The sequence below is a fragment of the Salvelinus fontinalis genome, chromosome 38 (assembly GCF_029448725.1).
Source record: "Salvelinus fontinalis isolate EN_2023a chromosome 38, ASM2944872v1, whole genome shotgun sequence".
NCBI lineage: Eukaryota > Metazoa > Chordata > Actinopteri > Salmoniformes > Salmonidae > Salvelinus > Salvelinus fontinalis.
In genome coordinates, this window is record NC_074702.1 from 24,684,571 (window position 1) to 24,696,782 (window position 12,212).

At 47.7% G+C, this 12,212-nt stretch overlaps 1 protein-coding gene across 4 annotated transcripts in view; it reads right to left on the minus strand.

Annotated features, from left to right (window-relative positions):
• LOC129837920 (thrombospondin type-1 domain-containing protein 7A-like) overlaps positions 1–11,163 on the minus strand; it is a 109,031-nt gene extending 97,868 nt beyond the window's left edge. For 2 of the 4 annotated variants that reach the window (XM_055904449.1, XM_055904448.1), the window contains exon 1: positions 10,377–11,163. In XM_055904449.1, the coding sequence (XP_055760424.1) occupies positions 10,377–10,536 (160 nt within the window). In that variant the 5' untranslated portion in view covers positions 10,537–11,163. The remainder of the gene's footprint in view (positions 1–10,376) is intronic. The other 2 variants (XM_055904450.1, XM_055904451.1) reach the window with 2 other exon arrangements.
• Positions 11,164–12,212: the final 1,049 nt, after the last annotated feature.

Consider the following 12,212-nt stretch of genomic DNA (forward strand, 5'->3'; position numbering starts at 1 on the left):
CAGCCTTACGCATGGTGTCCCCGGTTCGCCTACATAGGCCGGTGCGGGTTATTCCACCTCCCCGCACTGGTCAGGCGACGGGGAGCATACAACCAGGTAAGGTTGGGCAGGCTTGGCGCTCAAGGGAGCCAGTACGCCTGCACGGTCCGGTATTTCCGGCGCCACCTCCCCGCCCCAACCCAGTACCACCAGTGCCTCCTCCACGCACTAGCTATATGGTGCGTGTCTCCAGCCCTTTACCACCAGTGCCTAAACCACGCACCAAGCCTCCTGTGTGTCCCCAGAGTCCTGTGCGTCCTGTTGCTGCTCCCCGCACTAGCCCTGAGATGCGTGTCCCCAGCCCGGTGCCACCAGTCCCGGCACCACGCACCAGGCCTACAATGCGCCTCAGCCGGCAGGAGTCTGCCGTCTGCACAGCGATGACTGAACTGCTCGTCTGCCAAGCGCCATCTGAGCCATCCATCTCCCCAGCACCATCTGAGCCATCCGTCTCCCCAGCGCCATCTGAGCCATCCGTCTCCCCAGCGCCATCTGAGCCATCCGTCTTCCCAGCGCCATCTGAGCCATCCGTCTGCAATGAGCCTGCAAAGCCGCCCGTCTGCCATGAGCCTGCAAAGCCGCCCGTCTGCCATGAGCCTACTGAGCCGTCCGCCAGACAGGAGCCGCTAGAGCCGTCCGCCAGACAGGAGCCGCTAGAGCCGCCAGCCAGACAGGAGCCGCTAGAGCCGTCCGTCAGACAGGATCTGCCAGAGCCGCCAACCAGACAGGATCTGCCAGAGCCGCCAACCAGACAGGATCTGCCAGAGCCGCCAACCAGACAGGATCTGCCAGAGCCGCCAACCAGACAGGATCTGCCAGAGCCGCCAACCAGACAGGATCTGCCAGAGCCGCCAACCAGACAGGATCTGCCAGAGCCGCCAATCAGACAGGAGCAGCCAGATCAGTCAGCCAGCCATGAGCAGCCAGATCCGTCAGCCAGCCATGAGCAGCCAGATCCGTCAGCTAGCCATGAGCAGCCAGATCCGTCAGCTAGCCATGAGCAGCCAGATCCGTCAGCTAGCCATGAGCAGCCAGATCCGTCAGCTAGCCATGAGCAGCCAGATCCGTCAGCTAGCCATGAGCAGCCAGATCCGTCAGCTAGCCATGAGCAGCCAGATCCGTCAGCTAGCCATGAGCAGCCAGATCCGTCAGCTAGCCATGAGCAGCCAGATCCGTCAGCTAGCCATGAGCAGCCAGATCCGTCAGCTAGCCATGAGCAGCCAGATCCGTCAGCTAGCCATGAGCAGCCAGATCCGTCAGCTAGCCATGAGCAGCCAGATCCGTCAGCTAGCCATGAGCAGCCAGATCCGTCAGCCAGCCATGAGCAGCCAGATCCGTCAGCCAGCCATGAGCAGCCAGATCCGTCAGCTAGCCATGAGCAGCCAGATCCGTCAGCCAGCCATGAGCAGCCAGATCCGTCAGCCAGCCATGAGCAGCCAGATCCGTCAGCCAGCCATGAGCAGCCAGATCCGTCAGCCAGCCATGAGCAGCCAGATCCGTCAGCCAGCCATGAGCAGCCAGATCCGTCAGCCAGCCATGAGCAGCCAGATCCGTCAGCTAGCCATGAGCAGCCAGATCCGTCAGCTAGCCATGAGCAGCCAGATCCGTCAGCCAGCCATGAGCAGCCAGATCCGTCAGCCAGCCATGGGCCGTCCCTCAGTCCGGAGCTGCAGTCCCTCAGTCCGGAGCTGCCATTCCTCAGTCCGGAGCTGCCATTCCTCAGTCCGGAGCTGCCCCTTACCCTGGTGCTGCCCCTTACCCTGGTGCTGCCCCTTACCCTGGTGCTGCCCCTTACCCTGGTGCTGCCCCTTACCCTGGTGCTGCCCCTTACCCTGGTACTGCCCCTTACCCTGGTGCTGCCCCTTACCCTGGTACTGCCCCTTACCCTGGTACTGCCCCTTAGTCCGGAACTGCCCCTTAATGCAGTGTGGTTAATGTGGAGGGGGGTCATCTGGAGGAAGCTAAGGAGGCGGTTAGGGACTGTGGTGACGTGGGGACCACGACCAGAGCCGGAGCCGCCACCATGGATGGAAGCCCACCCAGACCCTCCCCTAGACTGTGTAATGGTGCGCCCGGAGTTCGCACCTTAAGGGGGGGGTTATGTCACGCCCTGGCCTTAGTATTCTTTGTTTTCTTTATTATTTTAGTTAGGTCAGGGTGTGACATGGGGAATTTTTGTGTTTTGTTGGGTTTGGGTGTTTTTTATGGTAAAGGGGTTGTTGGGTATAGTATATGGGTTTGTGTGGAGTACATGTGTCTAGTGTTGTCTATGTATGTTTAGTTGTCTAGGAGAGTCTATGGTTACCTGAATGAGTTCCCAATTAGAGACAGCTGATTTCGGTTGTCTCTGATTGGGAGCCTTATTTAGGGTAGCCATAGGCTCTCATTGGTTGTGGGTAATTGTCTATGTAGAACGTTTGTAGCCTGTGTGTGTATGTGCACAACGTTATTTAGCTTCACGGTCGTTTGTTGTTTTGTATAGTTTGTATTAAGTGTTTCGTGTTTATTTTTTGTCATCTTTAAAAATAAAAGAAGATGGCTTATTTTCCAAATGCTGCGTTTTGGTCCGTCAATCCGCCACACGATCGTGACAGGCTAGTGATACATTTTTACATCAATTTCCATCAATTTCCATTATTAAAGTGGCTGGAGTTGAATCAGTATGTTGGCAGCAGCCACTCAATATTAGTGGTGGCTGTTTAACAGTCTGATGGCCTTGAGATAGAAGCTGTTTTTCAGTCTCTCGGTCCCTGCTTTGATGCACCTGTACTGACCTCGCCTTCTGGATGATAGCGGGGTGAACAGGCAGTGGCTCGGGTGGTTGTTGTCCTTGATGATCTTTATGGCCTTCCTGTGACATCGGGTGGTGTAGGTGTCCTGGAGGGCAGGTAGTTTGCCCCCGGTGATGCGTTGTGCAGACCTCACTACCCTCTGGAGAGCCTTACGGTTGTGGGCGGAGCAGTTGCCGTACCAGGCGGTGATACAGCCCGACAGGATGCTCTCGATTGTGCATCTGTAGAAGTTTGTGAGTGCTTTTGTTGACAAGCCGAATTTCTTCAGCCTCCTGAGGTTGAATAGGCGCTGCTGCGCCTTCTTCACAACGCTGTCTGTGTGGGTGGACCAATTCAGTTTGTCCGTGATGTGTACGCCGAGGAACTTAAAACTTACTACCCTCTCCACTACTGTCCCGTCGATGTGTATAGGGGGGTGCTCCCTCTGCTGTTTCTTGAAGTCCACAATCATCTCCTTTGTTTTATTGACGTTGAGTGTGAGGTTATTTTCCTGACACCACACTCCGAGGGCCCTCAACTCCTCCCTGAGGCCGTCTCGTCGTTGTTGGTAATCAAGCCTACCACTGTAGTGTCATCCGCAAACTTGATGATTGAGTTGGAGGCGTTCATGGCCACGCAGTCATGGTGAACAGGGAGTACAGGAGAGGGCTCAGAACGCACCCTTGTGGGGCCCCAGTGTTGAGGATCAGCGGGGAGGAGACGTTGTTACCTACCCTCACCACTTGGGGGCGGCCCGTCAGGAAGTCCAGTACCCAGTTGCACATGGCGGGGTCGAGACCCAGGGTCTCGAGCTTGATGACGAGTTTGGAGGGTACTATGGTGTTAAATGCTGAGCTGTAGTCGATGAACAGCATTCTCACATAGGTATTTCTCTTGTTCAGATGAGTTAGGGCAGTGTGCAGTGTGGTTGCGATTGCGTAGTCTGTGGACCTATTGGGGTGGTAAGCAAATTGGAGTGGGTCTAGGGTGTCAGGTAGGGTGGAGGTGATATGGTCCTTGACTAGTCTCTCAAAGCACTTCATGATGACGGAAGTGAGTGCTACGGGGTGGTAGTTGTTTAGCTCAGTTACTTTAGCTTTCTTGGGAACAGGAACAATGGTGGCCCTCTTGAAGCATGTGGGAACAGCAGACTGGGATAAGGATTGATTGAATATGTCCGTAAACACACCAGCCAGCTGGTCTGCGCATGCTCTGAGGACGCGGCTGGGAATGCTGTCTGGGCCTGCAGCCTTGCGAGGGTTAACATGTTTAAATGTTTTACTCACCTCGGCTGCAGTGAAGGAGAGCCCGCAGGTTTTGGTAGCAGGCCATGTCAGTGGCACTGTATTGTCCTCAAAGCGAGCAAAAAAAATATTTAGTCTGTCTGGGAGCAAGACATCCTGGTACGCGACGGGGCTGGTTTTCTTTTTGTAATCCGTGATTGACTGTAGACCCTGCCACATACCTATTGTGTCTGAGCCATTGAATTGCGACTCTACTTTTTCTTTATACTGACATTTAGCTTGTTCGATTGCCTTTCTGAGGGAATAGCTACACTGTTTGTATTCGGCAATGTTTCCGGTCACCTTGCCCTGGTTAAAAGCAGTGGTTCGCGCTTTCAGTTTTGCGCGAATGCTGCCATCAATCCATGGTTTCTTGTTTGGGAATGTTTTAATCATTGCTGTGGGTATTATGTCGCCGATGCACTTTCTAATGAACTCGCTCACCGAATCAGGGTATTCGTCTATGTTGTTGTTGGATGCAATGCGGAACATATCCCAATCCACGTGATTGAAGCAGTCTTGAAGCTTGGAATCAGATTGGTCGGACCAGCGTTGAACAGACCTGAGCGCGGGAGCTTCTTGTTTTAGTTTCTGTCTGTAGGCTGGGAACAACAAAATGGAGTTGTGGTCAGCTTTTCCGAAAGGAGGGTGGGGGAGGGCCTTATATGCGTCGCGGAAGTTAGAATAACAATGATCCAGGGTTTTACCAGCCCTGGTAGCACAATCGATATGCTGATAGAATTTAGGGAGTCTTGTTTTCAGATTAGCCTTGTTAAAATCCCCAGCTACAATGAATGCAGCCTCAGGATATGTGGTTTCCAGTTTACATAGAGTCAAATAAAGTTTGTTCAGGGCCATCGATGTGTCTGCTTGGGGGGGAATATATACGGCTGTGATTATAATCAAAGAGAATTCCCTTGGTTAACTTGCTGACTGATGTCAGAACAACAGCAAAGGACCTTGTGAAGATGCTAGAGGAAACGGGTACAAAAGTATCTATATCCACAGTAAAACGAGTCCTATATTGGCATAACCTGAAATGCCGCTCAGCAAGGAAGAAGCCACTGCTCCAAAACCGCCATAAAAAAGCCAGACTACGGTTTGCAACTGCACATGGGGACAAAGATCATATTTTTGGGAGAAATGTCCTCTGGTCTGATGAAATAAAAATAGAACTGTTTGGCCATAATGACCATCGTTATGTTTGGAGGAAAAAGGGGGAGGCTTGCAAGCCGAAGAACACCATCCTAACCGTGAAACACGAGGGTGGCAGCATCATGTTGTGGGTGTGCTTTGCTGCAGGAGGGACTGGTGCACTTCACAAAATAGATGGCATCATGAGGCAGGAAAATTATGTGGATATGTTGAAGCAACATCTCAAGACATCAGTCAGGAAGTTAAAGCTTGGTCACAAATGGGTCTTCCAAACGGACAATGACCCCAAGCATACTTCCAAAGTTGTGGCAAAATGGCTTAAGGACAACAAAGTCAAGGTATTGGAGTGGCCATCACAAAGCGCTGACCTCAATCCAATAGAACATTTGTGGGCAGAACTGAAAAAGTGTGTGCGAGCAAGGAGGCCTACAAACCTGACTCGGTTACACCAGCTCTGTCAGGAGGAATGGGCCAAAATTTACCCAACTTATTGTGGGATGCTTGTGGAAGGCTACCCGAAACGTTTGACCCAAGTTAAACAATTTAAAGGCAATGTTACCAAATACTAATCTTGTGTATGTAAACTTCTGACCCACTGGGAATGTGATGAAAGAAATAAAAGGTGAAATATATCATTCTCTCTACTATTATTCTGACATTTCACATTCTTAAAATAAAGTGGTGATCCTAACTGACCTAAGACATGGAATTTTAACTAAGATTAAATGTCAGGAATTGTGAAAAACTGAGTTTAAATGTATTTGGATGAGGTGTATGTAAACTTCCAACTTCAACTGTATATAATATTAGTGTACGTACAGAGGAAGGCAAATTAATCTCTATTGAACAAGCCCAATTTTGACAGTAAAATATAACAAAAATAGCCTAAATGTCAACCCAAAATTCATGTCAGTCACTGGATTATCCAAATACATTGAATTTCTGCTTGGACATGTTAGATGTAACAACGTATTTATTGAATACCATCTCAGTAGTCTATTATACCTGTTAAAATGATCCGTCCTTTTTTTTCAATTTTCGCCTAAAATGACATACCCAAATCTAACTGCCTGTAGCTCAGGCCCTGAAGCACGGATATGCATATTCATGGTTCCATTTGAAAGGAAACACTTTGAGGTTTGTGGAATTGTGAAAGGAGTGTAGGAGAATATAACACAATAGATGTGGTAAAAGATAATACAAAGAAAAAACCTACCGTTCTTTTGCATATTTTTTGTACCATCATCTTTGAAATGCAACAGAAAGGCCATAATGTATTATTCCAGCCCAGGTGCAATTTAGATTTTGGCCACTAGATGACAGCAGTGTATGTGCAAAGTTTTAGACTGATTCGATGAACCATTGTATTTCTGTTCAAAATGTTGTATCACGACTGCCCAAATGTGCCTAATTTGTTAATTAATAACTTTCCATTTTCAAAATTGTGCACTCTCCTTAAACAATAGCATGGTATTATTTCACTGTAATAGCTACTGTAAATTGGACAGTGCAGTTAGATTAACAAGAATTTAAGCTTTCTGCCAATATCAGATATGTCTATGTCCTGGGAAATGTTCTTGTTACTTACAACCTCATGCTAATCGCATTAGCCTACGTTAGCTCAACCATCCTGTGGAAGGGACACCGATCCCGAAGAAGTTTAAAGCATTGTGAATGACTCTATAAGGACTTTATAAGATAATGTCTCAAATGGACGTTAGTCTTGACTGGAGCCCTGACAGGTGTTGGCTGAAAGCAGTTAAGAGCAATTATCAGAATTAGCGATAACAATGCACGTTTCAGGTGGCTAACAGATCTAGGGGAGGAAAAAGTGATGTAAACCATGAGTAGGCCAGAGAGAGAGAGAGCCAGTCTGGTAAAAGGGGATTGGGAAGATCAGAAGTCAGGGACGATGCCTACGTAATCTGAATAATGGATCATCTGTTTCCCAATGGCAGATTAGGACCTGGATAATTGCAAAGGGGAACGTTGGAGATGCATCAGGCTCTCCTGCTGGGTTGTGCTGTAACACAGAGAATGGTTCTGAACCACACACACGAACATCTCTACTGTCATTGTCACTGTCAATGTTTTTTTTTAAATCTTTTTTTCAACCATTATTTAACTAGGCAAGTCAGTTAAGAACAAATTCTTATTTACAATGACAGCCTACCCTGGCCAAACCCTCCCCTAACCCAGACTACGCTGGGTCAATTCTGCGCCACCCTATGGGACGGGCGGCGCACGGCTGTTTGTAATACAGCCCAGAATTGAACCAGGGTCTGTAGTGATGCCTCTTGCACTGAGATGCTGTGCCTTATACCGCTGAGCCACTCAGGAGCCCTTTGTAATGTATTCATGCTTCCCTACAACACAGCAGGACATTTGCCAACTGCATTTCTACGTCATTACAAGTTGCTTGGTGGTATTCAAATTATATTGGTGAATATTTTATAAGATGTCACATATGAAGATACCTCTTCACATTGGAAGAGTCCCACCAAACACTGTTGGTTTGATGGTGTCATACCAGTACAAGTCAGGACAGTTGGTGTATCCTCATTTAAATCCCATGGTGTCAGAGTGAGAGTTCAAGGAGTGGGGTAGCGTAGTACCAAAGCCTCATTTGTTGTGTACTCCAGGTTGATCTCTGGCCTTGAACGGGACACACAGTCACACTGTACACACACTGATAATTGCCTTGGCCTCTGATGGGCACGCATGCTGGTGCAATCATGACAGCTCCGCCCTACAGACTACAGCAGTACTGCCACTCCACTAAGGGAAACTAATGAAGCGCACACAGCACCTAACTGCAAGAGGAATTCCACCCACAGTGTAACTGTATGTGTGTGTGACTGTGTGACTGTGTGACTGTGTGTGTGTGTGTGTGTGTGTGTGTGTGTGTGTGTGTGTGTGTAAGTGAGAGATAGAGAATATAAATAACTGTGTGATAGAGAGCCTTAAACCCTCCAAGAATCTCTTCAAGGCTCATAACACTACTATACTTTACCATATCATCCTCCTACTCCTTCACAATCTCCTCAGTATCGTCCACATCAATATAATCATCAATATAATCATCATCATCATCTTCATCATCATAACTGCCTTCATCAACCTTATTCTCAACAGGGTTCTCCTCCTCCTTCACCTCATCATCATTGTCGTCATCATCCTCATCTTCTTCAAGAACATCATTATCAAGACTGTGGCAGCCAGGGCCTGTTTTCGCTTTTGTCATTTAAATAGAACCCTCCAGAGGGAAATATCCCTGAATTCACTGCACCTCAAAACATAGATCATATTTTCATGAAGCCAATAAAAGCAACGTGAGCCAATTCCCTATAGTTTGAAGACAGAGCTGTATTTCAGAAACTCATCATTATGAAAATATCACAGCAGCATTTGTCACCAGAATATTCCCTCCACTGACTGCTCTCTCTGAAATGTGCACAAACATAATCATATTCTATGAAAAGAGCTGAAATGCACAAAAAGTGGTATGCAAATGCAATGATACCACATTTTAGTCATTTAGAAAACACTCTTATTCAGAGCGACTTACAGTAGAGTGCATACATTTTTCATACTTCATCGTACTGGTCCCCTCGTGGGAACTTAACCCACAACCCTGGCCTTGCAAGCTCCATGCTCCAACAACTGAGCCACACAGGACACATTTTGATAAAAATACTTGAAAGCACAGAAATAAATGTCTCTACTGTAGGTTATCTCCAAGCTCTGTGGCGTCGCCAAAACAAAGAAGAAAAATAAAAAATACATGTTTTTTTTATTCTAAAACAAATAAAAACTTCTATCCTAAAATCAATAGTCTTCCTTTAGTTAGAAAGAACAGAAAACCTCCTCACAGAGGGTTACATATCATAGCACAGACCTAAAGCCATGTAGCTATAGGCAGTATGAGGAATGTGTGTGTGTGTATATGTGTGTTTGCTTTCTTGTGTTTGTGCAGGTGTGTGTGTGTAGCGTGGGAGAGAGGGGTGTAGTGGCGTGGGAGAAGTGGTGTAATCATAATGATCTACAGTGGGAGCGATCTAGCCCCTGACGCTCCATTTCTTAGGGCACGGCTGCTCCCTGGAACGTCTTTCTTGAGCAAATCCCTAGTCTTTTAATCTCCTTACTCAGCTACATCCTCTTTAAAGATGCAGAAAGCGCGAGACACAACGACATTCCTTCGATTCAGGACTGGCGCTGAGCTGTCCAGTGGGTTGGGAAGGGGAGGGTTATTTTGCCCTCATCTAGTCCTATGAGGGGGAGGGAGGTGGTGGGGGAGGTGAGCAAGCGAAGGGTTAACCTCACCTTGAGGGCCAAGGAGATTTTCCCATATATTTTTTAAAAGCACTCGTAAGTGCGTCAAGTCTCCCTGGGCATGATTATTCCTGGCTCAGGTCTTCTAATTATGTTAGAGGAGCTGTACATTACTAATGCATTGCACTTGTTCATATCAGAGGTGATCAGAAAACACTCTGCAACCACCCATCCCATTTCATCTCATGTTTGCAATCAAATCCCCATTTTTTGTCTACTATTGTGCTCCGACACATGTACAATCATCAAGATATGGTGCAACCACACACCTCAACTACCAATTCATCTAAGAGACAGAAATGTAAGTAATCCAGTCAGAATGGATCACGCCAGCTTTAGGTGGCAAATTCAATGCACTTACTAATAGACTTCTGGTGGATTTCTCTGTTAGCGTTCTCTGCCTCATTCTCCCATGATAGCTTGCTATTCAAGACTTCTAGACTTCAGTTACAATGTGCAAACTATCAGCTTGTGAGACTAGTGCAAGGGACAGGGAAAATTAGGTAATGCGATGACGGGGGGTTTAAGGACCTTGAGACCTGCTCTAATTTTCAAAAGGTTCACAGAGGAAATGCGAACAGAAAATATCGTGCCCAAGCTGAGTGTCTTGTCCACAAGCTTTTTCAATACTGAATACATAGTCACCATTGACTATTGAAAACATGCTCCTTGAAACACAATATTCTGCTTAGACTTCAATACTGCAGATGTTCTATTCTGATTGCCATTAAAGTCAAACAGTACAAAACAACCAATCTGTTTCTAAGTCTCTCATAGTACAGTAGGAGTCCAGTACCTGTTTCCCAGAAGTACACAGACTTGGTGTCCTCTACCATCTGTGTGTTAGCCCTCCAGGTACCACAGAGCAGTAGTACTGTCACCCAGAGGAATGTGCTGCCCCCTGTCCTTATACTGGGGGACCCTCCTGCACCCTTCCACCTCCACCCCAGCCCCATGGTCCTCTCCAGGGTCAATGTAAGTCCACACAGTCGAAAAGGTCACCGCAGGGGAAGATAGCCCAAGACGTACACAGGTCTGACAGGCAAAAAAAAAGAATAGTGTGTGATTTGTCCCACTAGAGTAAGGGACTGGTGCTTCCTCTCCTGAAGGGTAGATCGAGAGATTACTCCTCTTGTCCTCTATCTCCCTCCTCTTCTCTTCTCTACTCCACTCTTTACAGGGTATTCCCAGAGGAAGGTTGTCAGTGAGAGAGGGTAGAGGTCCAGAGGAATGATAGAGTCTTGCTCCTCCATGCTCTCTGGTGCTGCCGTTTCTGCCTCTGTCCTCTGGCTGTGGAGCTGTGACAGTGGCTGTGCGTCTGCAGTGGTACCTCCTCCCCTCCCTCCTTTCCCATCTCTCACACGCTCTCTCTATCTCTTTCTTGCTCGCTCTCTTTCACTCACTCTCTCTCTTTCTGTCTCTCCATGCTCCAGCTCCCTCTCTTTTTTACACACACTGTCCCTCTCTTGCCGAGGGCACAGGGACCGACGAGTCTTCTGTTCCACTCCTCGCTAGCAGCACTGGGAGGACAGCTGGAGACCAACGTTTAAAATGAGCAGAGGAGCTATTACAAGCACAGCTTCCAGGTTCAGAGACAGTGCAGCGCAGGGCGGGAAGAGATAGAGATGGGGGAGATGGGGAGAAATAGGGAAAGTGTGTATGTGTGTGTGTGTGTGTGTGTGTGTGTGTGTGTGTGTGTGTGTGTGTGTGTGTGTGTGTGTGTGTGTGTGTGTGTGTGTGTGTGTGTGTGTGTGTGTGTGTGTGTGTGTGTGTGTGTGTGTGTGTGTGTGTGTGTGTGTGTGTGTGTGTGTGTGCGCGCGCACGGGGGTGTAGACTGTGTGTGAGAGAGAGGAGAGATTTGTAAAACCGATCAGCAAAATCAAGCAGATATAGATTGGTGAGTAACTCTCTGTTGTAGAGTATTAGCCTTATAGATAGCACTGCAGTGCTTCAAAACAGAATAGAACAGAATAATACCACGGTGTGCATAATATCATTTCCAGGCTCTTTGCACATAATCTATTGGGTTAGTGTGTTGGCGTTTCATTCTATTTTGAGACTGAAAAGCGTGACACAGACTTGACAAAGCAACTTCACAATCGTTAAGTGCCGAAATATTCTAGTGACGCTCCAATGACGTAGTCATACAGACTGAATGTCAGACGGAGAGAGAGAGAGAGAGAGAGATAGGGATATAAGTAGGGGGGAGAAGCAAGCAACTAGATATCCCTTGCCTCAGCTCTCCTCTCCTTCCCCTGTAGTCAGAGAACATGTAGCATGTTCCCTGGCCAGGAGCCCAGGCTAAGACCCTACTCCTTTCTGACCTGCAGACACGTGGTTTGCTTAGCCAGTTTTCTTTAGCTAGCTTTAGAACAGGCGTTAGCTTAGTGAGGAAAACCACTTCAGAGGGTATGCCAGCGTAAGCTACATTTTCACAGATTGAAGGCTGCCATACTGGAAAAAACACTTGGTAGACCAACGTTTACCGATTGGTGGGTCAATAGAATGGTCGTGCCCAGCTTGGTTCCTGGTAAACATGGTTTTGTCACAAGAAAAGTTGTAAGAACAGGTGGGTCACAACATAAAAAGTTTAGGAAACACTAAAGACACGCATTTACAACTCATCTGGGAT